Consider the following 27,500-nt stretch of genomic DNA (forward strand, 5'->3'; position numbering starts at 1 on the left):
GTCATGGATCGAGCCTAGTATCACAACTTCTTCTACCCATCCTGTATATTGTCCTTTTCCTTCCGTGTTGGAATAGAAACTTATTAATAGACGAGATTTTACAAAAAAATGTTTTTTTCCTATTTTTAGGAGAAAAGAAATATTACTTTTCTCGATGCGAATTTGACACAACATGACAAATTCCTTTTCTATTTATATTAAGACTTATTCTAATTGAAAAAGAATTGAAAACGGGATTCCATCATAACCATATCATATATAGTGAAGCGATATTCCGGGTTCTTACAAAAAAAGCAAAAGAGAATCATTTTTTTAATACCCACTCCTTATTCTTATTAGTTAATAATCCTAGAGATTGGATTTATATACTTCTTCTGAGAGGAAATGAAATATTTAAATGCTTTTTCATCGAATGACTATTCATCTATTTATTTTAATGTAAATAGCAGCAAGAAAGTTCTATGGAAAAATGGCGGTTCAATTCGATCTTATCCAATGTGGAATTAGGATACAGGTGTAGGCTAAGTAAATCAATGGATAGTTTCAGTTCTCTTGAAAATACCAGTATAAGTGAAGACCCAATTCTAAATGATACAGATAAAAACACCTATAGTTGGAGTAATAGTGACAGCTCTAGTTACAGTAATGTTGATCATTTAGTCGGTGTCAGGGACATTCAGAATTTCAGCGCCGATGAAACTTTTTTAGTTAGGGATAGTAATAGGGACAGTTATTCCATATATTTTGATATTGAAAATAAAGTTTTTGAGATTGACAATGATCATTCTTTTCTGAGTGAACTAAAAAGTTCTTTTTATAGTTATTGGAATTCTAGTTATCTGAATAATGGGTTTAGGAGTGGCGACTCCCACTATGATCATTATATGTATGATACTAAATATAGTTGGAATAATTACATCAATAGTTGCATTGACAGTTATCTTCGCTCTCAAATCTGTATTGATAGTTATATTTTAAGTGGTAGTAACAATTACAGCGAAAGTTACATTTATAGTTACATTTGTGGTGAAAGTGGAAATAGTAGTGAAAGCGATAGTTCCAGTCTAAGAACTAGCACGAGTGGTAGCGATTTAATTATAAGAGAAAATTCTAATGATCTCGATATAACTCAAAAATACAAGCATTTGTGGGTTCAATGCGAAAATTGTTATGGATTAAATTATAAGAAATTTTTTAAGTCAAGAATGAATATTTGTGAACAATGTGGATATCATTTGAAAATGAGTAGTTCAGATAGAATTGAACTTTTGATTGACCTAGGCACTTGGGATCCTATGGATGAAGACATGGTATCTCTGGATCCCATTGAATTTCATTCAGAAGAGGAACCTTATAAAGATCGTATTGATTCTTATCAAAGAAAGACAGGATTAACTGAGGCTGTTCAAACAGGCACAGGTCAACTAAACGGCATTCCCGTAGCAATTGGGGTTATGGATTTTCAGTTTATGGGGGGTAGTATGGGATCCGTAGTAGGTGAGAAAATCACTCGTTTGATCGAGTATGCTACCAATAAATTTTTACCTCTTATTTTAGTGTGTGCTTCCGGAGGAGCACGCATGCAAGAAGGAAGTTTGAGCTTGATGCAAATGGCTAAAATATCTTCTGCATTATATGATTATCAATCAAATAAAAAGTTATTTTATGTATCAATCCTTACATCTCCTACGACTGGTGGGGTGACAGCTAGTTTTGGTATGTTGGGGGATATCATTATTGCTGAACCTAATGCCTATATTGCGTTTGCAGGTAAAAGAGTAATTGAACAAACATTGAATAAGACAGTACCTGAAGGTTCGCAATCGGCCGAATTTTTATTCCATAAGGGCTTATTTGATCTAATCGTACCGCGTAATCTTTTAAAAGGCGTTCTGAATGAGTTACTTCAGCTCCACGATTTCTTTCCTTTGAATCATAAATCAAGTAGAAACCTTAAGTTAAAAAGTTAAAAGTTAAACTTAATTAAATTAGTTAATTAAATTTAAATTAATTTAATTCTTTTTTTTATGGCGAGCAGGTCTTTTTTTTTTATCGGAATCAAAGGAAAAATCTGAAGAATGGATTTTTTTCTGACATAAGAGTAAATTGTAGAACGAATCATGTAGGTAACTTTTTTTTTTTTACCGATATTCTTGATTACTAATTAAGAAACTTCTATCAACAAGAAAAAAGAGTGAATTTTTTTTCTTCACGGAAAAATTGGCAAGGTAAATAAAACGAATTTCATGTTCTTTTCTTACCTATGCATAGAAAATATAGAGTCTTGCATATTTATATATATATATATATATATCCCGGGAATTTCCTTTTTTACTAAAAATTCCTATTGACGGATCGGATTATAAATTATAACGAATTTTGGAGGAATTTTTAAGCGGAAAAACTCTTTATTTTTATTTTATTAATGTAAAATAAGAAAATAAAAGTTATAAGACAAGAAAAAAAGATAATAAAAGAAGAATAACAAATAAGTGGATTATCATATATATTTCATGTAGAAATATGAATAAGTTATTTAGTTAGTTCTACACTCGTTGCACTTTATTTTATTATATATACTCACTTAGATATACTTAGTATAATTATATAGGAATTATAATGATTATAAGATACCTTTCTAATAATATTTTAGAAATATAAGTATAATAAGAAAATAATAAAAAACAGGTACAAATATTAAATCGAGGTACTCATTCTATGACAATTCTCAACAACTCCCCCTCCATTCTTGTGCCTTTAGTGGGCTTAGTATTTCCGGCAATTGCAATGGCTTCTTTATTTCTTTATATTCAAAAAAACAAGATTTTTTAGATCCAATTAGGTCCGATGGGGGTAGATTTCATTTTTTTTTTTTTTTCAAGACTTAGACTTGGATCATAATACAGATATCTATTTAGTATAATATGATATAACATACAGGCTGCTCCCTTCAAACATAAACGAAAATGAAAGGGTTCTTATGCAGGCGTAAATATTATATATGAGTAAGTGAACTATTTGAAAAAAAAAAAAAAAAAATTGAGACTGCGGCGGATGCCTGAAATAAATGCAAAGCCAATGTTTTTATATATTTTTTATATATGCGTAGATAGAGGATCATATGAGGGAGCTCCCCTTTATTTTAAATCTAACGAATTCGATGAATTCCTCCTAAAGATTCACATCAGAATAGTGCGAGTTGAGGAAAGTTACTTCGGAAAAAAAAAGAAAGTCAAATTCATTTGGGCTAGTCTCCCACTTCAAATAAAAAGCAACCGGATCTAGTATGAGTTGGCGATCAGAACGTATATGGATAGAACTTATAGCGGGGTCTCGAAAAACAAGTAATTTCTGCTGGGCCTTTATACTTTTTTTAGGTTCATTGGGATTTTTATTGGTTGGAATTTCCAGCTATCTTGGCAGAAATTTGATATCTTTATTTCCGTCTCAGCAAATAATTTTTTTCCCACAAGGGATCGTGATGTCTTTCTATGGGATCGCCGGTCTATTTATTAGTTCTTATTTGTGGTGCACAATTTTGTGGAATGTAGGTAGTGGTTATGATCGATTCGATAGAAAAGAAGGAATAGTGTGTATTTTTCGCTGGGGATTTCCGGGAAAAAATCGTCGCATCTTACTACGATTCCTTATGAAAGATATTCAGTCTATTAGAATAGAAGTTAAAGAGGGTATTTATGCTCGGCGTGTCCTTTATATGGAAATCAGAGGCCGGGGGGCTATTCCTTTGACTCGTACTGATGAGAATTTGACTCCACGAGAAATTGAGCAAAAAGTAGCGGAATTGGCCTATTTTTTGCGTGTACCAATTGAAGTATTTTGAAATGAGCTGAAGAATGAACATTTTCTTAGCAGGAGCGAAAAAATCCAAAAGTCCTCTTTTTTTCTATAGCATAATTTAACTGAAATTTCTTTACAATATTGATGAACCAAAGAAGGCGTATATTATACATATATGGAACAATTAGAAAATAAAACTTTTTTATCTGCAAAATTTTTTATGCATATGTAAATTCACTAAATTCAGTAACAAAACAAGTAAGAAATCGAAAAAATAGACCCATCTCATAGAGCAAAACAAAGCGTTTTGGAATTTCGGAATAAAATAAAATATAGAATAAAGAAATTCTCTTTTTATTTTCAATATTTGAAATTGATGCGTTAGATTTAGATATGGATAGATCATATCTTGTAAATTATCTCTCCTTTCTTTTGTCAATCGACGTTTCTTTTTATCTTTTTTTTGTCCTCCTTAATGAAAATGAACAAAGGGCTGGACCACTTAGAATGATAACTTTTCTGTCTTATTTTGCTTTTGCCACTCATTTTTGATTATCACATCACAATATTCTTCCGAAACCTTTCTCAATTATTCCTGTGGAATATGGGCAAGTTGGCCATTTTTTTTTTCGAAATATTTGTTTTGTTGATAGAACGGAATTCTTTCATCTTGAAATCCGAATTTGAGGCGGCTCTTTAGGACATTCATCGAAAAGAGGGAATTGCTTCGAATTTGATGAGATATCTAGAAACAATATTTTTTTTCTTCATTTGTGTACTCTTTTTAGGCTATATTTTTTTTGTATTCTTTCAAAATTCAAGGACTAAACACTGACTCACAAATAAAAAACAGGGAATAGATTCATAAGTTCGAAGCCTTGTAATAGAACTTATGCTTGATAGAAATATTAGATCATATAGAATCAATAAATGAGGTGAGTTCCTTAAAAATTCACAGACGAAAAAATGGAAAAAAAAAACATTTATTCCCCTTCTATATCTTACATCTATAGTTTTTTTGCCCTGGTGGATCTCTTTTTTATTTAATAAAAGTTTTGAATCTTGGGTTATTAATTGGTGTAATATTAGTAAATCCGAAACTTTTTTAAATGATATCCAAGAAAAAAGTATTCTAGAAAAATTCATAGAATTAGAGGAACTCGTTCGCTTAGACGAAATGATAAAGGAATACCCGGAAACACATCTACAAAAGTTTCGTATCGGAATCCACAAAGAAACGATCCAATTGATCAAGATGCACAATGAGGATCGTATCCATACGATTTTTCACTTCTCGACAAATATAATCTCTTTCGTTATTCTAAGGGGTTATTCTATTCTAAGTAATGAAAAACTTATTATTCTTAATTCTTGGGTTCAAGAATTCCTATATAATTTAAGCGACACAATAAAAGCTTTTTCCATTCTTTTATTAACCGATTTATGTATAGGATTCCATTCACCTCACGGTTGGGAACTAATGATCGGCTCCGTCTACAAAGATTTTGGATTTGCTCATAACGATCAAATTATATCTGGCCTTGTTTCCACTTTTCCAGTCATTCTCGATACCATTTTTAAATATTGGATTTTCCGTTATTTAAATCGTGTATCTCCGTCACTTGTAGTGATTTATCATTCAATGAATGACTGAAAAATGATCCATGAATCCAATTAGAATCTTTGTTATTTTGTACATAAGTAAAACATTCAAAATCTTTCTTTATATATACATATTTCTTTTTCTATACATCCAAGGGATTCTCTTCCTATATTTTCTATTTTAGTAAAAATATTTCAGTAAATAGCAGTATCGTGGATAGGGAACTATACTAGCGACCTACCTAATTTTATTGTAGAAATTTTCAGGATCAATGATTGGACCATGCAAACCAGAAAGACCTTTTCTTGGATAAAGGAAGAGATTACTCGTTCCATTTCCGTATCGCTCATGATATATATAATAACTTGGGCATCCATTTCAAATGCATATCCCATTTTTGCACAGCAGGGTTATGAAAATCCACGGGAAGCAACTGGTCGTATTGTATGTGCCAATTGTCATTTAGCTAATAAACCCGTGGATATTGAGGTTCCACAAGCGGTACTTCCAGATACTGTATTTGAAGCAGTTGTTCGAATTCCTTATAATATGCAACTGAAACAAGTTCTTGCTAATGGTAAAAAGGGGGCTTTGAATGTGGGGGCTGTTCTTATTTTACCTGAGGGGTTTGAATTAGCCCCTCCCGATCGTATTTCGCCAGAGATGAAAGAAAAGATGGGAAATCTGTCTTTTCAGAGTTATCGCCCCACTAAAAAAAATATTCTTGTGATAGGTCCTGTTCCTGGTCAGAAATATAGTGAAATTACCTTTCCTATTCTTTCTCCGGACCCCGCCGCTAAGAAAGATGTTCACTTTTTAAAATATCCCATATATGTAGGCGGAAACAGGGGAAGGGGTCAGATTTATCCCGACGGGAGCAAGAGCAACAATACGGTTTATAATGCTATAGCAGCAGGTATAGTAAGCAAAATCATACGAAAAGAAAAAGGGGGGTACGAAATAACCATAACGAATGCGTCAGAGGGACGTCAAGTGATTGATATTATACCTCCAGGACCAGAACTTCTTGTTTCAGAAGGCGAATCCATCAAACTTGATCAACCATTAACGAGTAATCCTAATGTGGGTGGATTTGGTCAGGGGGATGCAGAAATAGTACTTCAAGACCCATTACGTGTCCAAGGCCTTTTGTTCTTCTTGGCATCCGTTATTTTGGCACAAATCTTTTTGGTTCTTAAAAAGAAACAGTTTGAGAAGGTTCAATTGTCCGAAATGAATTTCTAGATCTGTAAATTCATCAACATGAAGTTCTTAAAAAGAACAAAAATTTTGTTGGTAATTATGTATGATCAAAAAAAATTGTGAAAAGCTCTTTGCTTTTTTTTATATTTTTTTTATACCAGATTTTGAGAATTACTTGTACCGCATTTCTAGTTATAATCTGTATATTGGTAAGAAGACTATTTGATTTTATCCTCTCTTTTCTTTTGTGTTTTTTTTTAATCTAAAAAAATGGGAGCGGTGTGATTTTTTTACTATTGTCAGATTTAACTGTCATAGAGTGGATCAATAGCTTTTCTATTCTAATAGAATCCAATTTGACTAGATACTAAGCATAAAATAAGTAAGCGGAAAAGCAAAGGCTAAATTAAAGGGGAACAAAGGATTCTAGGAGGTATTTATTTTATTCGTCTTCCTAGTCTTCGACACAAGAAAAGGAATTTTCCACATCCCTTTCTTGTGTCAAAATAAAAATAAAATAATAATGATTCTTGATCCCATTCCTCAATACTATTCTTAGTTTATATTTTTTTTTTCTAGGTTTATCATAACTTCCTTTTCAATTTTATACGTATAAATTCGATTTATTACGTATAAAAAAAATTTTAAGTAGTGGACAAACAAAAAAAAAAGAAAAGGAAATTTTTTGAGCAAATAGAACTTCTTCGATGAACTTCTAAAAAAATTTCAACTTTGATGAGATACTAAAATAAATAGAGTAAGGTTCTATTAGTATAGAAAAATGGATATGATATGGGATCGACAGAAATATATATAATATATATTATGCCATCTAGGAAAAAGAAATCGAGTAATTCCTCTTATAACTTTGATTTGAAAGTATCGATAGATACTGTCGAGGAACAAATGTTCTAAATCAATTAATGGAGTTACTTTTTCAAAAATACCATCCGAAAAAAGTGTAATAGAATTTTTTGAAATATTTGAAATATCAAAAAAAAAAAGGCAATCTATTTTGTCACTTAATCTATTTTGTCACTTATACGAATAAAGTATTATGATTATTAAAAACTCAACGGGACCCCCTCGAATCAGACAGAGAAAAGAGGGGGTCCATTGAGTTCTTACGTTTTTATGTCTACAACTCAGTTCACCCGATTACTTACAGGGATGAACCCAATCCGGAATATGAACCATAAAAGAAAATGCCTATTAAACCGATCACAAGAATACCAGTTACAGTACCTACTATCCAAAGAGGAATTCTTCCAGTAGTATCGGCCATTTATCCCACTTCCCTCCACATTTAATCAAGTGGTCATGCTAGAGACATAAACAGTCATAGATAATTATGAGATGATATCCTTCCGATGGGATAAGAGAATTCCTATTCTTATTTATTTTATTATTCTACTATTTTCTTTTCTTCTATTAATTGAAGAAATAATTAGAAAATAAAACAGCAAGTACAAAAATGAGTAATAACCCCCAGTAGAGACTGGTACGATTCAATTCAACATTTTGTTCGTTCGGATTTGATTGTGTCATAGTTCTATAATTAATTGGGATTAGATTTATCGTTGGATGAACTGCATTGCTGATATTGACCCCAAAAAAGAAACGGTAGGTACAGCTAGTCCGTGAACAGCCAACCATCGTACTGTAAAAATTGGATAGGTTCGATCTATGGTCATTGGGCCTCCTAAAAAGATTTACTAAATTCATCGAGTTGTTCCAAAGGATCAAAACGGCCAGTTATTAATGGAATTCCTTGTCGGCTTTCGGTAAAATATTCATTTGGACGAGGGCTTCCAAATACATCGTAAGCTAAACCCGTGCTGACGAATAACCAACCTGCAATGAATAGGGAAGGTATAGTAATGCTATGAATGACCCAATATCGAATACTGGTAATAATATCAGCAAAAGAACGTTCTCCTGTGCTTCCAGACATACTGAGCTCCACATATTCTTGTACAATCAAAAGGGATCGATTCTGTAAAAGATGAGATCAGTAAATGAAATTTCACCGAAATTTCATCTTTGTGAGATCGTCAATATTGTACCAAGGGTTTATTTAAAGTATACCGAATCAGTATAGCTATCCTTCTTCTAACACAGCAACGCAACTTCAATCAGTATTGAAATGAAGTCCTAGATAATCTCTTTCTTCTTTTATTTTTCTTGTTGCTGTAGAACTGTATAAGATCAGGTAAAATGCGAATTCGGTGGGTTGCAATAATAATTTATGAAGGAGATTATCATATTTCCGCAATTCAATTAGATGTGAAATCTAAAACTTTTGTGGTTATAGAAGAAGGGTTTTTTTTTGGAATCCCCCTTTTTCATTTTAAGGAATTGGTTAGTCATCCATTAACAAGTACCAGTAGTAGAGAATATTCGATGAAAGAAGTAGAACAACAAAAAAATAATTGGAATAATCAATATTCGCGATGCACGTATTCGTGTATTAGATCCAAAAGGTCTTTCTTGACACTTAACTACAAAGAAAAGAAGTTTTTTTTTATATGGAAAAAATGTAAAATCTAGAAAAGAAAAAGATAATCGGAATTACTAGTCTTAGAATCTATTTGTACAAAAACAAAAGAAAGATTTGATTTTTTCGAGTGATCTGATCATGCGATACTTTTTTTTCTTATTCGAGATATTGTGTGAATGAATCTACTAATAAATCTAATAAGAGTTAAATTCAATTTTAAAATGAAAAATGACACAAATTCGATACAAATATACAAATAAATAGTAAATAAATATTAAAAATCCATTTTAAAATAAACTAAAAGAAACTATCAAAATAGAAATGATTTTCCAATTTTATTTTGTAGTGATTTCCGTAGTAATTCAAAGAAAGTTTTTTGAATAAAGTTATACAACACAGTTTTTATTACTTACTATTTTATTTATTTATTTATTTACTTCTTATTTATTAATATTTATATTGATAATATTTAATTATTGTAATATTTTATTGTAATATTAGTTTTCTATTTTATTTATCAAGAGTTGTCTAACAAATCTCTTGATTCGGAATCACGAGAGTATAAGTAGATATCATAGATGATAAATTGATTTCTTTTTTCTACCTGTATCACTCTATTTTATTAGTGCCGTCTATAATCTATAATGATAATGATTGATAAATAAAAATAAATCAAAAAAAATTCTCAATTGAACTTATTCTTTCATTTGGTATTTTTGTTTATCCTCGTATTTTTTATCTTTTAAAAAATTTAACTTAGGAAAATGCTTTTGCTTTACAAGCATATGTATAAAAAAAAAGTTTATTTAGCTCCTTCATGCCTACTATAACTAGTTATTTCGGTTTTCTACTAGCGGCTTTAACTATAACCTCAGTTCTATTTATTGGTCTGAGCAAGATACGACTTATTTGAAATTAATTGAATGAACAATTTATAAAAAGAAAAGGAAATTTTTTGACAGTATTCCATCTATTTTCTAGTTCTTTACCGTGTAAATTTACAATTTTTGGTTATTGAAATTTATGGGCGATATGGATTAATATTTAAGGATAGATATTACCTCTCTTTTTCTCTTTTTCAAATAAATTGAAATGATTGAAGTTTTTCTATTTGGAATCGTCTTAGGTCTAATTCCTATTACTTTGGCCGGATTATTTGTAACTGCATATTTACAATACAGACGTGGTGATCAGTTGGACCTTTGATTAATTAACACCTTGTTTTTTGACCTCCTCCTTTCTTTAATCCGCAGGAGGTCAAATTCAGATTTCTCTTCCATTTTTTCCGTATAAAATTTGACCTAACAAAACAAGAACAGAATCACGCTCTGTAGGATTTGAACCTACGACATTGGGTTTTGGAGACCCACGTTCTACCGAACTGAACTAAGAGCGCTTTCTTATCACAATCACAAAAAGGAAACTGTAAGTAAAAAGATTCTTTTTTTAACTCCAATATATCTTGAATCCCTATACTATCATATATAAGTATAAGATAATAAAAATTAAAGATTAGGTATGTCCAATTTTAATTGATCTCAATTGATCCCTCGTTATTGTTCAGAGACGAAGTAATAGGTAGGGATGACAGGATTTGAACCCGTGACATTTTGTACCCAAAACAAACGCGCTACCAAGCTGCGCTACATCCCTTTCAATTGGTTTACAATGTTATTGTAAAGAATACCCGTTTTGTTTTCCACATACTTATTTCATTTTCTCCATTGATATACATTGTCATTTTTTCTTTTTGGTCTCATATCATATATTATATAATAATAAACTTATATTATATAATAATAAAATAATAAACTTACGTAAATTTCGCGAAAACTTGGAAAAATGGACATATTTTCTTTTTTAAGTTTAAGAAAAGGAAAATCTTATCTATCAAATTGTTGTACATTTTGATTTGAATTAGAGATTCCGCGTACAAAACAAATGTAAATGGCCTTTAATTACATATACATCTGATTAAATTACATATACATCTGATTATATGTATTATCATTATGTATTACAATAACAATAAACATTATTTATTACAATAACAATAAACATTATTTATTACAATAACAATAAAGAAGGAGGATTTAAAATGCGAGATCTAAAAACATATTTATCTGTAGCACCAGTAATAAGTACTCTATGGTTTGGGTCTTTAGCAGGTCTATTGATAGAGATCAATCGTTTTTTCCCAGATGCGTTGACATTCCCTTTTTTTTCATTCTAGTTATCAACGTGCGGGGGGGGGTGAAGAAGATTAGAGATACAATTAAATATCTGTGACTACTATCCCCTCCTCTTTTTTTATTTAATTAGAATAAGTTATAAAAAAAAAAAAAAGAATAAAAGTGGATTCAACCTCAGCAAAACTCGGAACTCGGGGTCCCGGCTTCAAGTAAAGTAAATTAACTTCAATTAAATTAAGAATAAGAAAAAGGGAACGGAAATGTGGTTAGTAAAATAGTATTCTATAAGATGCTTAAATGAAATACTGTACTGTAATTCGAATCTAAACTTCTAATCTAAATATTGTTTAAAATCTTTGTATTATTTATTATTACTATATTAGTTGCAATGAAATCTTTCATAATTTGATTTCGAATTAGCAACTTCTATTTTTGTCGTTCCTTTCTTTTTCACTTCGGATCGGAAAATAGAAGAATTGAGTGAATAAAAATCCCAAGGAGGTTCATGGCCAAGGGTAAGGATATCCGAATAAGAGTTATTTTAGAATGTACCACTTGTGCTCGAAACAGTGTTAATAAGAAATCAACAGGTATTTCCAGATATATTACTCAAAAGAATCGACACAATACGCCTAGTCGATTGGAATTGAGAAAATTCTGTCGCTATTGTTACAAACATACAATTCACGGGGAGATAAAGAAATAGATGGAACCGATCGCTTGCGTGTCACCTTTACAAGGAAGATGAAAAATGACATAAATGACATATTAATATATAAATAAAATTAATATATAAATAAAGTATAAATAAAGAAATTATATAAATTAATAAAGAAATTATATAAATAAATGATATATTAATTTAATATTTAATATATAATATGTTAATATATATATTAAATTTTTATATTCAATTTCTATTTAATATATTTAATTAATATATTTAATATATTTAAATTAAATAAAAATGAATTATATATTTATATTGAAATATAAAATAAACAAGCAAAATCCTATTTCTTAATTCTAAATCATTTTTGATCTAATTGAACGAAATAGGATTTGCGAAATAAGGAATAAACAAACCATGGATAAATCCAAACGACTTTTTCTTAAGTCCAAGCGATCTTTTCGTAGGCGTTTGCCCCCGATCCAATCGGGGGATCAAATTGATTATAGAAATATGAGTTTAATTAGTCGATTTATTAGTGAACAAGGAAAAATATTATCTAGACGGGTGAATAGATTGAGTTTAAAACAACAACGATTAATTACTATTGCTATAAAACAAGCTCGTATTTTATCTTCGTTACCTTTTCTTAATAATGAAAAACAATTTGAAAAAAAGCGAGTTGGTCACTATAACTATTGATCTTAGAACTAGAAAAAAAAAAAAAAAATAGGCTTACTCCGCAATTGAATCAAAATTCCAATCCGAACTCAAACGTAGATTGATGTTTTGTTCAAAAAAAAATCCGAAAAAAAAAAATTGGATTGTCGTGTCGTAAGAAAAAAAAACGAATTGGGGAAGAAGAAAGTTTGTTTATTATTTCTTTTCGAAAAAAAAAATGTTTTTGCTCAGTTTGACTACTTTACTTGATCATATTATCATTATATTTTATCATACTAATTTCTATTCTACCTTCCCCGAAATCATTCTTCAGGAAATTCCATGTAAAACATTCCACGAATTCCTTTCAATTTCCTTATTTTTATTTTAGAATGTCATTGGAAATCATATAAAGACAATTCCTATTTAATATAGCTATTTGTGCAAGTATTTTACGATTAAGAAGTAACTGTCTCTTGTACAGATTGTTTATTAATCTACTATAACTATAGGATACCATACTCTCGCGAATTACTGCATTTATCCGAGTGACCCACAAACGACGAAAATTTCTTTTTTGCCTATCTCTATCCCGATGGGCCGAAACCAAAGCTCTTATTTTTTGTTGAATAATAGTTCGAGTAAGTCTTGAATGGGCCCCGCGAAAGCTTGATGCGAATAAACGAATTTTTGTTCTACGCCTCCGAGCTATATATCCTCGTCTAATTCTGGTCATTGAATAAACGAAATTTTGATGAATAACTAATTGATTTCCTTTCTTTCAGTTATTCTTTTTTTCCCCTTTTCTATAATAACAAAACGGATTCTTCCAGTGTATAAAATAATAATTCCAACGGCTTTTGCTACTATAACCTTCCCAACCACGATTTTTTTTTGTTTGAGGCATTTCACCTCGAAATAAGAAACTGTATTGATATTGGGTATCGAATAAAAATATTATAAATAAAAATAAGTAGTAAATAGAAATAGATAAAAATGATAAATAAATAGTGGGTTCCATCGTTTCTATGGTTACTTCTTAAACGGTGAGGTCTTCTCTATACACCGGAGCCCCCTCCTTCATTTAATCATTTAATCAATGCTATTGTTAACGTGTACAGTTCACACTCTTTGGCGGCTCTACCCATGAATTATCCAGTAATAGGCCTTTCACAAGGAGATCTATCTATACAGTAACGGTATTTAATTATGAGGATTAGTTAATTAGTTGACCCTATTAGTCCGTTCTTGCAAGAGTAGGGGCATAAATTTTGGCCTTTTAATTTAAATAAGATTTCCCTGCTTAATGGATAATCATTTCCTACCAATGGGAAATTCTTTCTCGTTTTAAATTGAAAATTGAGGTGATTGAATTTGCACCAATGAAACCATAAATTTGATACACAATAGACGAATATGATGAATCTTTTTTTTTAGATAATGAAGGGGATTCTTCCATTCTATTCTATTCATCCGTACTGATCACAGATAGTGGAAAATTTTTCCTTTCTTTTGTCCAAGCTCACGATCTGAACAAGTCGCACATACACCCTAGTACATGTTCCTCGGCGCTGAGGACATCCCCCAAGAGCGGGGGATTTGGTGACATTTCTGATTGGCTGTCTTGTGTTTCTAATAAGTTGTTTAATAGTTGGCATGTTGAATCGTATGCATAGCATAATGGGCTGGTTTAGATCGATCCTAACCGGATGATTATGAATTTTTTCTATATGAATATTCTATTAAATATTAATAGAATAATAGATATTAAATATTAATTATTAATAAAATAATAGAATATTAAATTGAAATTCTGGTAAGAAAATAAAATCTCAAATTGCGATTTGCAGGAAAATTTCTGCTATTTCTTATGCAACTGCTACAAGATCAACAATTCCATGAGCTTGGGCTTCGGTTGCTGACATAAAAACATCTCTTTCCATGTCTTCGGATACAACCCATAAGGGTTTGCCCGTTCTTTGTGCATAAATCCTTGTGAGGATTTCGCGCAGTTTCAGTAGTTCTTCCGCTTCCAGGACAAATTCTCCTATTTGTGCCTCATAAAAACCAGCAATAGGTTGATGAATCATTACCCTGATGATATAAGAAAAAATGGTTATTTTATCTCGCATAATAAATAATAAAGTGACGAGAAGAGATAAAGAATAATAAGAAAAAAAGATAGAATTGAACAACCGTACAGGCATTGTTTGTGCATTGCATACGGCTCCACAATAGAATTCACTTTTACCTTTCCTCGAAGAAAAAAATATATATAGTTTATCAGGCTTAAATTAGTAAATGATCCAATAACCACCCTTTCCTTGGGAGGAGTTAAAAAACAAAAATACTATGGTGGTCCCGTTGCTTTATTTCATCAGTGATTTAGCAATCCCAAAGTTTCTTTTTTTTTTTTCAAAAAAAAAAAAAGAATATAATCTTTTTTTCGTACTCTTTCATAACATAAATAGTGTTAAAAGTCTTCTGGCGCGAAAACAAAAAAGTTTGTGACGCTGAAACAGGCCTCTGATAGAATAAGATAGAATAAAATAAGAAATACCCTTAATATCTCATACTACTCTTTCGATACATAATCTAATGTTTAATCTAATGTTTAAAAAAAATTCTTATATCTATATCGAATTCGAAATGCCATGCTATTATTACTTAATATTTATATTTCATATGGCGAAGGCATAGTTTTCTTTTTCTTTCAAATAAAAACCCATTGGCGCCAAGCATGAGGGAATGCTAAACGTTTGGTAATTTTTCCTCCGACCAGAATAAAAGATCCCATTGAAGCAGCTAATCCCATGCATACTGTTTGTACATCGGGTCGCACAAATTGCATAGTATCATAAATAGCTATTCCGGGTATTACCCATCCGCCGGGAGAGTTTATAAACAAATACAAATCTTTTGTCTCGCTTTCTATACTGAGATATACCATAAGACCAATAAGTTGATTCGAGATCTCGCTATCAACATCTTGACCTAAAAAAAGTAATCTTTCTCGATAAAGTCGGTTGATTAGGATAAAAATCTATCCTCTAGAAACCGTACATGCACCTTTTGATGCATATGGTTCAACAAAAATCGTGAAAATAAAAAAAGAATCAATGTGTAGATTCCAGCCCTCTTTTTTTTGATAGTGAGTACTTTTTAACCTTTTTTTTTCTAATGAAGGGTCTTTTCTTCCATTTTTCAAGAAAGATGAGTTTTGACGCGTTTACCTAGAAAAAAATTTATTAAACTTATCAAACTAACTTCTCATTGATGTATTCTTTCATCGAAATTTAATTCAAATCACGATGGCATTTTCTTGTTCCTGAATGGGCTTCTTCAATTCTTTTAGGTTTGTGCTCTACTCCGAGTAAAGATCTGCCCGATTTTTATTTGCACATATAGGGCAAATGCCCCAATACCGCGTCTTTTTGTTACAACTTCTTTTTTTTTTATTTAATTAATTTCACGCCTTCTGCCAAATATTTGACGTATTCATTCTATTTATATTTTTTCGATGGAATATGATTAGCAGTTTGAAATTTTTCCTAATTTATAAAATTTATAAATAGGATATGATACAAGAAGTAATCATAATAGATATATTATCAATTGGGTTTTCTAAACGGAGCCTGGATACTTCGTTTTTTTGATCCAAACAAGCCAACCATAAATTATTCTAATTGATAATGTTAATCTGGGTACCTCAAAAGCCTAGATCTAATTGGACTTCATTGCACTTCACGCTCCAAATTTTTGATGATTTATTCAATCTTTCTTGGGCGAAACAGAGGATATCTCAATCGGGGGAGAGAACGGGGGAATTCCATATGACCCAATATATCTGACAAGTCGCACTATACGTCAATCCAAATTGAATCGTCTTCCCCAGGATTTCGAAAAGGGACTTTTGGAACACCAATAGGCATTAAATGAAAGAAAAAATTAAGTACTCTATTTTACTTTAATGTGAAAACGTAACAATGAATTTATTGTCTTAATAATATTGGCCTTTATAATATTTTTTGCGTGGATTCGATAAGTTTATAAAAAATAAAATAAAGGAAGACAAAACAAATAGAGTCCAATTTTTACGAATAGGTCTTTTGAGTAATGAACAAATCTCTATGCATTTGCTCATATAAAATGGAGTCAACTCCCCATTGCGTATTGGTACTTATCGGGTATAGAATAGATCTGCTTCTCTTTTCTTTGTTCCTACAAACAGAATTGTTACATTATTATTATTACTAAAATAAAAAAAAAAAGAATAGAAAAAAAATATTAATTCTTTCTACGAGATAATCCACTTAAAAGGGGAGGTCCATAACATACTTTTTTCCAGTGCAATAAAGTTACATAGTGTCTATTTTTCGTTAATAAAGGGGTATTTCCATGGGTTTGCCTTGGTATCGTGTTCATACCGTCGTATTGAATGATCCCGGTCGTTTGCTGTCTGTCCATATAATGCATACAGCTTTGGTTGCTGGTTGGGCCGGTTCGATGGCTCTATATGAATTAGCAGTTTTTGATCCCTCTGACCCCGTTCTCGATCCAATGTGGAGACAAGGTATGTTCGTTATACCCTTTATGACTCGTTTAGGAATAACCAATTCATGGGGTGGTTGGAGTATCACAGGAGGAACTATAACGAATCCGGGTATTTGGAGTTATGAAGGCGTGGCTGGGGCGCATATTGTGTTTTCTGGCTTGTGCTTCTTGGCAGCTATTTGGCATTGGGTGTATTGGGATCTCGAAATATTTTGCGATGAACGTACAGGAAAACCTTCTTTGGATTTGCCCAAGATCTTTGGAATTCATTTATTTCTCTCCGGGGTGGCTTGCTTTGGGTTTGGCGCTTTTCATGTAACCGGATTGTATGGTCCTGGAATATGGGTGTCCGACCCTTATGGACTAACTGGAAAGGTACAACCTGTAAGTCCAGCATGGGGTGTGGAAGGTTTTGATCCTTTTGTTCCGGGAGGAATAGCCTCTCATCATATTGCAGCGGGGACATTGGGCATATTAGCGGGCCTATTCCATCTTAGTGTCCGTCCGCCCCAACGTTTATACAAAGGATTACGTATGGGAAATATTGAAACTGTCCTTTCCAGTAGTATCGCGGCTGTCTTTTTTGCAGCTTTTGTTGTTGCTGGAACTATGTGGTATGGTTCAGCAACTACCCCGATTGAATTATTTGGTCCCACTCGTTATCAATGGGATCAAGGATACTTCCAGCAAGAAATATATCGAAGAGTTAGTGCTGGGCTAGCCGAAAATCAAAGTTTATCCGAAGCTTGGTCTAAAATTCCCGAAAAATTAGCTTTTTATGATTACATCGGCAATAATCCGGCAAAGGGTGGGTTGTTCAGAGCAGGCTCAATGGACAACGGGGATGGAATAGCTGTTGGGTGGTTAGGACATCCTATCTTTAGAGATAAAGAAGGGCGTGAACTTTTTGTACGTCGTATGCCTACTTTTTTTGAAACATTTCCGGTTGTTTTGGTAGACGGAGATGGAATTGTTAGAGCCGATGTTCCTTTTCGAAGGGCAGAGTCGAAGTATAGTGTCGAACAAGTAGGTGTAACTGTTGAGTTCTATGGTGGCGAACTAAACGGAGTCAGTTATAGTGATCCTGCTACTGTGAAAAAATATGCTAGACGCGCTCAATTGGGTGAAATTTTTGAATTAGATCGTGCTACTTTGAAATCCGATGGTGTTTTTCGTAGCAGCCCAAGGGGTTGGTTTACTTTTGGACATGCTTCGTTCGCTCTGCTCTTTTTCTTCGGACACATTTGGCATGGTGCTCGAACTTTGTTCAGAGATGTTTTTGCTGGTATTGATCCAGATTTAGATGCTCAAGTGGAATTTGGAGCATTCCAAAAACTTGGAGATCCAACTACAAGAAGACAAGTAGTCTGATACAAAATTTTATTTCTTATTTTTCGCCTCTATTTTCTTTTTGTAATTTGACATTAAGGTACCGGAGACATCTTAATTTGAATCTTGTTCTTTTTTATCCGGGAGACGATCCAAAATAAACAGGTATGAAAGCTATAATTGTAAACCACGATTGAATTTATGGAAGCATTGGTTTATACATTCCTTTTAGTCTCAACTTTAGGAATAATTTTTTTCGCTATCTTTTTTCGAGAACCGCCTAAAGTTCCAACTAAAAAGGTAAAATGATTTTTCGTTATCTTAATTGAAGTAAAGAGCCTCCCAATATTGGGAGGCTCTTTACTTCAACTAGTCCCCGTGTTCCTCGAATGGATCTCTTAGTTGTTGAGAGGGTTGCCCAAAAGCAGTATATAAGGCATACCCAGTAAAACTTACAAGTAAACCAGATATAGAGATGGCGACTAGGGTTGCTGTTTCCATTATTATATATTATATAATTTCAAGACCCCAATGGATCTATAATAAGATCATTTATTTACAACGGAATGGTATACAAAGTCAACAGATCTCAATTAATACAAATAGGATTTATGGCTACACAAAGCGTGGAGGGTAGTTCTAGATCTGGTCCAAGACGAACTATTGTAGGGGATTTATTGAAACCATTGAATTCGGAATATGGTAAAGTAGCTCCTGGATGGGGAACTACTCCTTTGATGGGTGTCGCAATGGCTCTATTTGCGATATTCCTATCTATTATTTTGGAGATTTATAATTCTTCCGTTTTACTAGATGGAATTTCAATGAACTAGATTTACAAGAACCACTAAGTCCTAGCTTTTCAATACAAAACGCTTCGTTTTGGTCTCGGATTTTTTATTCTATTTTGGTAGTTCGATCGTGCAATTTCTTTTTTTTTTTCTGTATTTCTGGAATATGAGTGTGCGACTTGTTATAATTTATCCTATTGATAGTACAGAGAGTGGGTCTGTCATCTTGATAGAGATGATTTTTGACCTCGTCAGGTATTTATTCTAGTATCTTTTATTCTAGTATCTGGAGCACGGAATATATGAAATAGATTACGAAGTATTAGAACTATGATTCATACTTAATATTCAGATCCCGTGACCGGACTCCAAAAAATTTCAAAGAGTTAGAAGGTATAAATTGAAAGATTTTTCTTCTTTTAAACTTTTAATTTATGTTTGATCAAAGGATAAACCTTTCTTTGGATTTTTACTCATTATATTTATATTCATTGAATAAGTGATGATACAACGGTTCTTACTCAAGGAATCTTTAGTTTGAGGGTTTTATTAAATCATCGTGGTTCTAGTATGAATCTGAGGTTTCAATCGATTTATAGGATCTTAACAAGAAAATTCCTAGCAATAAGATTGCGTTACATACAAATAAAAATACTAAATCAAGGAAAAAAATGGGTAAATAGAAGATTCAAGAGGCCTGTAACAATCAATACCAAGAGATGAATGAGCCGACTTGATATTTTGGCGTTATAACCACAAAGAAGAGTTTTCGGGTTTTTCTTTTTTCGTATCATCATCTTCAGAGAAAACTGTTGAATCATAGGATTAAGAAGTTTATATTACACATATCTGTTTCAACTGGTATTTGGGTGGTTCTGTTTGAGCCGTACGAGATGAAATTCTCATATACGGTTCTCGGAGGGGGAGTCCTTTTGGTTTACCTATCTCAATAAAGTCTATGATTGGTTCGAAGAACGTCTCGAGATTCAGGCAATTGCAGATGATATAACTAGTAAATATGTTCCTCCCCATGTCAACATATTTTATTGTTTAGGAGGAATTACGCTTACTTGTTTTTTAGTACAAGTAGCTACGGGGTTTGCTATGACTTTTTACTACCGTCCGACCGTTACTGAGGCTTTTGCTTCTGTTCAATACATAATGACTGAGGCTAACTTTGGTTGGTTAATCCGCTCAGTGCATCGATGGTCGGCAAGTATGATGGTTTTAATGATGATCCTGCACGTATTTCGTGTATATCTCACTGGTGGCTTTAAAAAACCTCGTGAATTGACTTGGGTTACGGGCGTGGTTCTTGCTGTATTGACCGCATCTTTTGGTGTAACTGGTTATTCCTTACCTTGGGACCAAATTGGTTATTGGGCGGTCAAAATTGTAACAGGCGTGCCGGAAGCTATTCCTGTAATAGGATCGCCTTTGGTGGAGTTATTACGCGGAAGTGCTAGTGTAGGACAATCCACTTTGACTCGTTTTTATAGTTTACACACTTTTGTATTACCTCTTCTTACTGCCGTATTTATGTTAATGCACTTTTCAATGATACGTAAGCAGGGTATTTCAGGTCCTTTATAGAGAATACAGAATATAATAGAGAATATAAATTCTAGATATTTGTAATCAACCATTGATCGTTTGGGGGAGGAAGAATAGTATTTCATTGCTACAAATATGGATTATTGAAAAGAATAAGACATGTATTTGGATATTTCCCTTCAACTCCAAAAAATTGTGTTTTTTATTTGACATGAATAGTTGAAGTGAATTCTCTAAGAGAAAAATGGATTATGGGAGTGTGTGACTTGGACTATTGATTTAGCCGTGCGGATATATGCCTTTATCCGCCACATTGGAATTAATAACCAAATGTGTCTTTGTTCCAACCACTGCGTAAGCCCCATACAAAGGATAGGCTGGTTCACTTGAAGAGAATCTTTTCTATGATCAGATCCAATCATGTTGTGCATGAACAGGCTCCGTAAAACCCAGTAGAATAAGTGATGTGGTAGAATCTATATTCTATTTTAGCTATTTTACTTATTTATACTTAGTTTTATTTTATTTATTTTATTTATTTAACATTTACTTAATTACTATTACTTAATACTTTATAGTATGGAAATGCAGTCATTTTCTCTGCATTGACCCGATTTATGATACTATCGGAGTGAAGTGAAATAAGGGATCTAAAGAATGACAGGGGCTAAACTATATTAGTAACAAGTAAATCCTTTGTATGTAAAAAGTCTCGATATTTTTTGAGATAAAGGCCAATCGAAAGGTCTGAGACGACCCAAAAAGTACTTGATCATGATCACCTTTTAGGCCTACTTGGGTATTGAGCATTTACCTGTAAGAACGAATTCCTTGCAATGGATAATTGCAGTTCTGGAAAAAGGAATCCAGTCAATTTTTTATTACATAAAATTTTTTATTACATAACATAAAATCATTCATATATGTGTAGACATGGCTAACATATAGATATAGATTTTATAAATATAGATTTTATAACATCTAGACATACAAGATTTTTTTATATGGATCTCTTTGATTCGTTTGATTCTTGCTCGAGCCGGATGATGAAAAATTATCATGTCCGGTTCTTTCGGAGGATGGATCTATAAGAATTCACCTATCCCAATAACAAAAAAACCTGACTTGAATGATCCTGTATTAAGAGCTAAATTGGCTAAGGGAATGGGTCATAATTATTACGGAGAACCTGCATGGCCCAATGATCTTTTATATATTTTTCCAGTAGTAATTCTAGGTACTATTGCATGTAATGTAGGATTAGCAGTTCTAGAACCATCAATGATTGGTGAACCTGCGGATCCATTTGCAACGCCTTTGGAAATATTGCCTGAATGGTATTTCTTTCCCGTATTTCAAATACTTCGTACAGTACCCAATAAGTTATTAGGTGTTCTTTTAATGGTTTCAGTACCTGCAGGATTATTAACAGTACCTTTTTTGGAGAATGTTAATAAATTCCAAAATCCATTTCGTCGTCCAGTTGCGACAACCGTCTTTTTGATTGGTACTGCGGTAGCCCTTTGGTTAGGTATTGGAGCAACATTACCTATTGATAAATCCCTAACTTTAGGTCTTTTTCAAATTGATTCAATTGTAAAATAAAATATCATGACGTGTATATCTAGGGAATAGTCGCTTCAAAGTGAATTCTCCCTAGATAACATCCATTCAATTAAAATTTTGATCTATTTCGCGAATATATGGATTTGTGCTAAAGATTCAAAATTCATTTGCATCTTCTTTAGAAAAAAAAAAGATGAAAATGAATATAAATCCAATGGATTTATATTTTATTCTTTGGTAAATCAATTGCGAAATGTTTTTCTATTTCTAGAATACCCAATATATGTTTTACATCGTCTATGCGAAAATGTTCAATTTTCATAAGATCTTCTTGACTCTTTTTCAAAAGATCCGATAATGTATGTATATTGGACCTTTTGAGGCAATTATAGATCTTAGGAGTCAATTCTGATTGGTCAATAAAAATGTATTTCAATGCTATTTCTTTTTTATTTTTTCTTAATTTAGTCAATCTATCATGAAAAGTAAAAAGGGGTAAAGTAACTTTGTGTTGATTTTTTTCTAAATGTAAGTTTTCTTCTTCTGCATGTAGAAAAGGAATAAAAAAATCAATCAAATTCCGGGAGGCTTCGTGAAGTGCTTCTTTAGGAGTTAAACTTCCATTTGTCCATATTTCGAGAAAAAGTATCTCTTGCTTTTCATTCCCATTTCCATAAGAATGAACACTATGATTCGCATTTCGAACAGGCATGAATACAGCATCTATAGAATAACTTCCGTCTTGAACTTGAAAGTTATTTGTTGGGTTTATACGATAGCCGCGATTCCTCTCGATTTGTAATCCAATACACAAATCAATTGCTTCCGTTAGGCTAGCGATATGCTGTGTATTATCAATGATTTCCACAAAAGGCGGTAAGATGATGTCTTGAGCAGTTACATATCCAGGACCCTCGACACAAATAGATGCGTTACAAGTTCCATACAAATTGCTTCTTAATACAATTTCTTTCAAATTCATTAAAATTTCATGTATTGATTCTTGAATACCTGCTATAGTAGAAAATTCGTGTGGTATTTTCTCAGATTTTGCACGTGTGATACATGTTCCTTCTATTTCTCCAAGCAAAGCTCTTCGCATCGCAATGCCTATTGTGTCGGCTTGGCCTTTCATAAGAGGAGACAGAATAAAGCGTCCATAATAAAGACGTTTATTATCGGTTCTTGATTCAACACATTTCCACTGCAGTGTCCGAGTGGATATTGTTACTTTCTCTCGAACCATAATAATATTGAAATTGTTGAATTATTTATTTCTCTTGAAATCTCTTCAATATTTTTTTTTACACGCGCCTTTTTTTAGGGGGTCTGCAGCCATTATGTGGCATAGGGGTTACATCCCGGACGAAACTTAATAGTATACTACTTCTGCGAATAGCTCTTAATGCCGCATCTCGTCCGAGACCAGGACCCTTTATCATGACTTCTGCTCGTTGCATACCTTGATCCACTACTGTCCGAATAGCATTTCCTGCTGCGGTTTGAGCAGCAAATGGCGTTCCTCTTCTTGTGCCCCTGAATCCACAAGTGCCAGCGGAGGACCAAGAAATCACTCGACCCCGTACATCTGTAACGGTCACAATAGTATTGTTAAAACTTGCTTGAACATGAATAACTCCTTTTGGTATTTTACGTGAATTCTTACGCGAACCAATACGTCCGTTTCTTCGTGAACCAATTTTTGGTAAAGGTTTTGCCATATTTTATCATCTCATAAATATAAGTCAGAGTTTTATGGATATATCCATTTCATGTCAAAATAAATCTTTTTTTTTATTTGTACATCGGATCCTTTAGAGCATTCTGCTTAGAAAGATTATCCTTGTCTTTGTTTATGTCTCGGGTTTAAGCAAATTACTATAATTCGCCCTCGTCTACGTATCAGTCGACATTTTTCACAAATTTTACGAACAGAAGCTCTTATTTTCATATTTGCCATCCCTTAAATTAAAAAATTAAATTTTGAATATACATATTTTTTTTGAAGAAAATGAGTTTCTTTTAATTTTGAAATCTTGAATTGTATCCCTATGAAAGTGAAAGGAATTTTATTTAAAAGTTTAAAAAAAAAACTGCCTAATCATTCAATTTTTTGTTTCGGAGTCTATAAATTAGACGTGCTCTGGTCGAATTATAAGTACTTACTTCATTTTTGACACTATCTCCTGGTAGTATACGTATAAAAACAAAACTACGTTGGATCTTTCCTGAAATATAACCTAAAACCAGATCTTTATTATTTAAACGAACTTGGAGCATACTATTGAAAAAGTGATTTAGTAAGTAAACCTTCCTGAATCCATTTTTGTTCTTTCATTCCATTAAAAAAAAAAAATCCTTTTAAAGTATCAACTAATGTAATTTAAGAGGAATAATATTAGAAACTCGTTCTTTCTCTTTTTTTTCACAAATAGGAAGTCTGGATACAATTCGGATATCAGAAAGATTACCATATATAACACAAGATTTCTCCGCCGATTCTTTCGAGTCGAGCTTCTCGGTCTGTCATTATACCCCGAGAAGTAGAAAGAATTACAATGCCCATCCCGCCCAAAATTCTAGGAATTTTTTGATAGTTAGAATAGATTCGTAGACCAGGTCGGCTGATCCGTTTTAAATTTAGACTAGTTCTATAGGGTTCTTTCCTCTTCCTTCTGTGTCGTAGGGTTAAAACCAAAAATTTTTTGTTGCCCTCCTTATGTTTCCTGACATTTTCAATAAAACCTTCTCTTAAAAGTATTTTAATAATGTTTTCGGTGATGTTAGTAGATGCTATTCGAACGATTCCTTTTCTATTCATGTCAGCATTTCTTATAGAGGTTATTATGTCAGCAATAGGATCCCTACCCATGATAAACTAAAATTATTATTTCTCTCTAGTTTTGATATAATCAACATACTCTTTTTTTTTTTTTTTATGAATTAATTTTTTTTAAGGTATATGCGTGAAACACAATTTACTAATTAATTTTAATTCTATTTAATTTTTATTTAAATACTATAACAATGGTATAAATACTATAACTATATCATGGTCTCATCTTAATTTTAAATGTTATATCTCATCTTATATCTTATAATTTTTTTCTTATAACACTTCAGGTGCTAATGAAACTATTTTAGTAAAATTTAACTGTCTCAATTCCCGGGCGATTGCACCAAAAATTCGAGTTCCCTTTGGATTTCCTTCTTGATCAATGACAACTGCAGCGTTGTCATCATATCGTATTATCATACCATTATCACGTTTGAGTTCTTTACAAGTACGTACAATTACAGCTCTGATTACTTCTGATCTTTCTAGAGGTGAATTTGGTGCTGCTTCCTTGATCACAGCAACAATAACGTCACCAATATGAGCATATCGGCGATTACTAGTCCCTATGATTCGAATACACATCAATTCTCGAGCTCCGCTGTTATCCGCTACATTCAAATGGGTCTGAGATTGGATCATATCATTTTTTTTTAATCTGTTATTTTAATGCAAAGGAAAAAAAGATATATTGTTTGTCCAAAAAAAAAAAAGGAACTTGTGATTTTTTTTTGCATCCAAAAGGTCTTTTTCCTTTGGTTCTATATTCCTATCCCGAAATAATGAATTGAGTTCGTATAGGCATTTTTGATGCTGCTATTGAAATAGCTTTTCTCGCTATATTTTCTGCTACTCCGCCCATTTCATAAAGTATTCTACCTGGTTTAACGACAGCTACCCAATATTCGGGAGATCCTTTCCCCGAACCCATACGTGTTTCCGTAGGTCTTAAAGTAACCGGTTTGTCGGGAAATATGCGTACCCATATTTTTCCACCGCGGCGTGCATTTCGTGTCATTGCTCGTCGCCCCGCTTCTATTTGTCTAGATGTAATCCAAGCGGGTTCAAGTGCCTGAAGAGCATATCTGCCGAAACAAATACGATTACCTCGAAAAGCTATTCCTTTCATTCTTCCTCTATGTTGTTTACGGAATCGGGTTCTTTTGGGGTTATAGTTGATGGTTGTTTCTCAATTCCATCTCTACTACAGAACCGGACATGAGAGTTTCTTCTCATCCAGCTCCTCGCGAATGAAATGATTAAAAAAAATATACATGTGCTTTATGAATAAAAAAAAAATAATAGACTAAATCGTGGGATTCTTTGTAATTTTACTTAATCTATTTACTTAATCTAATAGATCTATTTATTAGATTATATAGATTATTAAAATGGAAATTAGTATTTATATATTTTATATTTTATATATTTTATATATATTAATATATATATAAATTATATTTAAATTTTTTTTTTTAATTGAAATTATGTTTTAAAATAAAAAAATTATGTTATTTTTTTTTTTATAGATTAATTTTTTTATTTTTTAGATAATCTTGTTTTTTTTTTTTGTTATAAGGTTAAAACGAATATATATATATATAGAATAGAATTTTCTATGTATAATTTTGATATTATAATTTTGATATCAGATCGCTAAAATTTAGAAATCCAAGAAAAAAAAAAAAACTTCGCGGGCGAATATTTACTCTTTCAATATTTATTTCATTTGTAGAGATAACCCATGATCTTTCAGAATAAATGGATTGTCTTATGGTTCTTTTCGCTATCCTCCCAATAAATCATTAAGACTTGTTTTCAAAAAAATCTTATGTATTTACAGGTTCCGTCGTTCCCATCGCTTCTCCATTAATGGTTAGGTCTTAATTTTACAATGGAGCCTTTTTGTTCTTGAGTCAATCTTCTCAGTCTTTATTGGCTCGAGGCTCTTGATTTTTTGTTTTATGAACGGATTAGTTTAATTATAGATCAATTGGTATTGATGCTTTACTACATTAGCTTTTATATGATGACTCATAGACCTTACATATTGGAATCATATATCATTGATATTCTTTGATATTCTTTTTCTTTCTTTCACCCTTCCACTTATCTGCATAATTTTTTATTTTGATTTACAACTCATAATCAGATTGGTTTTTCTTTTGTTTGTGTAAAAAGGATTTCAATTGTTACAATGATATGACCAATATATCATATCTTGATTGTTTCTTTGGATCCAGA

At 32.2% G+C, this 27,500-nt stretch overlaps 29 protein-coding genes, 2 non-coding genes and 1 pseudogene across 32 annotated transcripts in view. All coding sequences in view use genetic code 11, as the record gives it.

Moving 5' to 3' along the window:
- Positions 1-461: 461 nt before the first annotated feature.
- accD (acetyl-CoA carboxylase beta subunit) lies at positions 462-1,970 on the top strand. The gene has a single exon. It carries the CDS (start codon positions 462-464, stop codon positions 1,968-1,970), a length of 1,509 nt encoding a protein of 502 aa, YP_004327671.1.
- A 748-nt stretch (positions 1,971-2,718) lies between these two features.
- psaI (photosystem I subunit VIII) lies at positions 2,719-2,832 on the top strand. The gene has a single exon. The coding sequence runs from the start codon at positions 2,719-2,721 to the stop codon at positions 2,830-2,832; it is 114 nt and encodes a 37-aa protein (YP_004327672.1).
- Positions 2,833-3,286: 454 nt separating this feature from the next.
- On the top strand, positions 3,287-3,841 carry ycf4 (photosystem I assembly protein Ycf4). The gene has a single exon. The coding sequence runs from the start codon at positions 3,287-3,289 to the stop codon at positions 3,839-3,841; it is 555 nt and encodes a 184-aa protein (YP_004327673.1).
- Positions 3,842-4,756: 915 nt separating this feature from the next.
- Positions 4,757-5,452, top strand: cemA (envelope membrane protein). Its single transcript is given in 1 exon segment — positions 4,757-5,452. A coding segment is annotated over 1 exon segment (696 nt).
- Positions 5,453-5,683: 231 nt separating this feature from the next.
- petA (cytochrome f) lies at positions 5,684-6,646 on the top strand. The gene has a single exon. It carries the CDS (start codon positions 5,684-5,686, stop codon positions 6,644-6,646), a length of 963 nt encoding a protein of 320 aa, YP_004327675.1.
- A 1,120-nt stretch (positions 6,647-7,766) lies between these two features.
- psbJ (photosystem II protein J) lies at positions 7,767-7,889 on the bottom strand. The gene has a single exon. It carries the CDS (start codon positions 7,887-7,889, stop codon positions 7,767-7,769), a length of 123 nt encoding a protein of 40 aa, YP_004327676.1.
- A 146-nt stretch (positions 7,890-8,035) lies between these two features.
- On the bottom strand, positions 8,036-8,152 carry psbL (photosystem II protein L). Its single transcript has one exon. The coding sequence runs from the start codon at positions 8,150-8,152 to the stop codon at positions 8,036-8,038; it is 117 nt and encodes a 38-aa protein (YP_004327677.1).
- A 26-nt stretch (positions 8,153-8,178) lies between these two features.
- On the bottom strand, positions 8,179-8,298 carry psbF (photosystem II protein VI). The gene has a single exon. It carries the CDS (start codon positions 8,296-8,298, stop codon positions 8,179-8,181), a length of 120 nt encoding a protein of 39 aa, YP_004327678.1.
- Positions 8,299-8,306: 8 nt separating this feature from the next.
- Positions 8,307-8,558, bottom strand: psbE (photosystem II protein V). The gene has a single exon. The coding sequence runs from the start codon at positions 8,556-8,558 to the stop codon at positions 8,307-8,309; it is 252 nt and encodes an 83-aa protein (YP_004327679.1).
- A 1,363-nt stretch (positions 8,559-9,921) lies between these two features.
- On the top strand, positions 9,922-10,017 carry petL (cytochrome b6/f complex subunit VI). The gene has a single exon. The coding sequence runs from the start codon at positions 9,922-9,924 to the stop codon at positions 10,015-10,017; it is 96 nt and encodes a 31-aa protein (YP_004327680.1).
- Positions 10,018-10,196: 179 nt separating this feature from the next.
- petG (cytochrome b6/f complex subunit V) lies at positions 10,197-10,310 on the top strand. Its single transcript has one exon. It carries the CDS (start codon positions 10,197-10,199, stop codon positions 10,308-10,310), a length of 114 nt encoding a protein of 37 aa, YP_004327681.1.
- Positions 10,311-10,426: 116 nt separating this feature from the next.
- Positions 10,427-10,500, bottom strand: trnW-CCA. Its single transcript has one exon. It is a non-coding gene; the product is annotated as a tRNA-Trp (tRNA).
- Positions 10,501-10,683: 183 nt separating this feature from the next.
- trnP-UGG lies at positions 10,684-10,757 on the bottom strand. The gene has a single exon. It is a non-coding gene; the product is annotated as a tRNA-Pro (tRNA).
- Positions 10,758-11,202: 445 nt separating this feature from the next.
- Positions 11,203-11,337, top strand: psaJ (photosystem I subunit IX). The gene has a single exon. It carries the CDS (start codon positions 11,203-11,205, stop codon positions 11,335-11,337), a length of 135 nt encoding a protein of 44 aa, YP_004327682.1.
- Positions 11,338-11,801: 464 nt separating this feature from the next.
- On the top strand, positions 11,802-12,002 carry rpl33 (ribosomal protein L33). Its single transcript has one exon. The coding sequence runs from the start codon at positions 11,802-11,804 to the stop codon at positions 12,000-12,002; it is 201 nt and encodes a 66-aa protein (YP_004327683.1).
- A 381-nt stretch (positions 12,003-12,383) lies between these two features.
- Positions 12,384-12,668, top strand: rps18 (ribosomal protein S18). Its single transcript has one exon. It carries the CDS (start codon positions 12,384-12,386, stop codon positions 12,666-12,668), a length of 285 nt encoding a protein of 94 aa, YP_004327684.1.
- Positions 12,669-13,008: 340 nt separating this feature from the next.
- rpl20 (ribosomal protein L20) lies at positions 13,009-13,362 on the bottom strand. Its single transcript has one exon. It carries the CDS (start codon positions 13,360-13,362, stop codon positions 13,009-13,011), a length of 354 nt encoding a protein of 117 aa, YP_004327685.1.
- Positions 13,363-14,170: 808 nt separating this feature from the next.
- Positions 14,171-14,284, bottom strand: rps12 (ribosomal protein S12; one part of a trans-spliced gene, as the record gives it; the record has 2 gene entries for this part). Coding sequences YP_004327686.1 and YP_004327641.1 both cover positions 14,171-14,284 — 114 coding nt within the window.
- A 210-nt stretch (positions 14,285-14,494) lies between these two features.
- clpP (ATP-dependent Clp protease proteolytic subunit) lies at positions 14,495-16,558 on the bottom strand. The gene is made up of 3 exons: positions 16,490-16,558; positions 15,364-15,654; positions 14,495-14,722 (listed from the first exon to the last, which is right to left on the bottom strand). The coding sequence occupies exons 1-3, from the start codon at positions 16,556-16,558 to the stop codon at positions 14,495-14,497; spliced, it is 588 nt and encodes a 195-aa protein (YP_004327687.1).
- Positions 16,559-17,024: 466 nt separating this feature from the next.
- On the top strand, positions 17,025-18,551 carry psbB (photosystem II 47 kDa protein). Its single transcript has one exon. The coding sequence runs from the start codon at positions 17,025-17,027 to the stop codon at positions 18,549-18,551; it is 1,527 nt and encodes a 508-aa protein (YP_004327688.1).
- Positions 18,552-18,710: 159 nt separating this feature from the next.
- Positions 18,711-18,818, top strand: psbT (photosystem II protein T). Its single transcript has one exon. The coding sequence runs from the start codon at positions 18,711-18,713 to the stop codon at positions 18,816-18,818; it is 108 nt and encodes a 35-aa protein (YP_004327689.1).
- A 60-nt stretch (positions 18,819-18,878) lies between these two features.
- On the bottom strand, positions 18,879-19,010 carry psbN (photosystem II protein N). The gene has a single exon. The coding sequence runs from the start codon at positions 19,008-19,010 to the stop codon at positions 18,879-18,881; it is 132 nt and encodes a 43-aa protein (YP_004327690.1).
- A 110-nt stretch (positions 19,011-19,120) lies between these two features.
- Positions 19,121-19,342, top strand: psbH (photosystem II phosphoprotein). Its single transcript has one exon. It carries the CDS (start codon positions 19,121-19,123, stop codon positions 19,340-19,342), a length of 222 nt encoding a protein of 73 aa, YP_004327691.1.
- A 124-nt stretch (positions 19,343-19,466) lies between these two features.
- Positions 19,467-20,893, top strand: petB (cytochrome b6). The gene is made up of 2 exons: positions 19,467-19,472; positions 20,252-20,893. Exons 1-2 carry the CDS (start codon positions 19,467-19,469, stop codon positions 20,891-20,893), a joined length of 648 nt encoding a protein of 215 aa, YP_004327692.1.
- Positions 20,894-21,105: 212 nt separating this feature from the next.
- On the top strand, positions 21,106-22,459 carry petD (cytochrome b6/f complex subunit IV). Its single transcript has 2 exons — positions 21,106-21,113; positions 21,964-22,459. Exons 1-2 carry the CDS (start codon positions 21,106-21,108, stop codon positions 22,457-22,459), a joined length of 504 nt encoding a protein of 167 aa, YP_004327693.1.
- A 181-nt stretch (positions 22,460-22,640) lies between these two features.
- On the bottom strand, positions 22,641-23,666 carry rpoA (RNA polymerase alpha subunit). The gene has a single exon. It carries the CDS (start codon positions 23,664-23,666, stop codon positions 22,641-22,643), a length of 1,026 nt encoding a protein of 341 aa, YP_004327694.1.
- A 58-nt stretch (positions 23,667-23,724) lies between these two features.
- rps11 (ribosomal protein S11) lies at positions 23,725-24,141 on the bottom strand. The gene has a single exon. It carries the CDS (start codon positions 24,139-24,141, stop codon positions 23,725-23,727), a length of 417 nt encoding a protein of 138 aa, YP_004327695.1.
- A 116-nt stretch (positions 24,142-24,257) lies between these two features.
- On the bottom strand, positions 24,258-24,371 carry rpl36 (ribosomal protein L36). Its single transcript has one exon. It carries the CDS (start codon positions 24,369-24,371, stop codon positions 24,258-24,260), a length of 114 nt encoding a protein of 37 aa, YP_004327696.1.
- Positions 24,372-24,517: 146 nt separating this feature from the next.
- infA lies at positions 24,518-24,763 on the bottom strand (annotated as a pseudogene).
- A 124-nt stretch (positions 24,764-24,887) lies between these two features.
- rps8 (ribosomal protein S8) lies at positions 24,888-25,292 on the bottom strand. Its single transcript has one exon. It carries the CDS (start codon positions 25,290-25,292, stop codon positions 24,888-24,890), a length of 405 nt encoding a protein of 134 aa, YP_004327697.1.
- Positions 25,293-25,529: 237 nt separating this feature from the next.
- rpl14 (ribosomal protein L14) lies at positions 25,530-25,898 on the bottom strand. Its single transcript has one exon. The coding sequence runs from the start codon at positions 25,896-25,898 to the stop codon at positions 25,530-25,532; it is 369 nt and encodes a 122-aa protein (YP_004327698.1).
- Positions 25,899-26,025: 127 nt separating this feature from the next.
- The window catches only part of rpl16 (ribosomal protein L16), a 1,592-nt gene continuing 117 nt past the window's right edge, over positions 26,026-27,500 (bottom strand). Inside the window, exon 2 of the mRNA in view lies at positions 26,026-26,424. Coding sequence (YP_004327699.1) covers positions 26,026-26,424 — 399 coding nt within the window. The remainder of the gene's footprint in view (positions 26,425-27,500) is intronic.

The sequence above is a fragment of the chloroplast genome of Hevea brasiliensis (genome assembly GCF_030052815.1).
Source record: "Hevea brasiliensis chloroplast, complete genome".
NCBI lineage: Eukaryota > Viridiplantae > Streptophyta > Magnoliopsida > Malpighiales > Euphorbiaceae > Hevea > Hevea brasiliensis.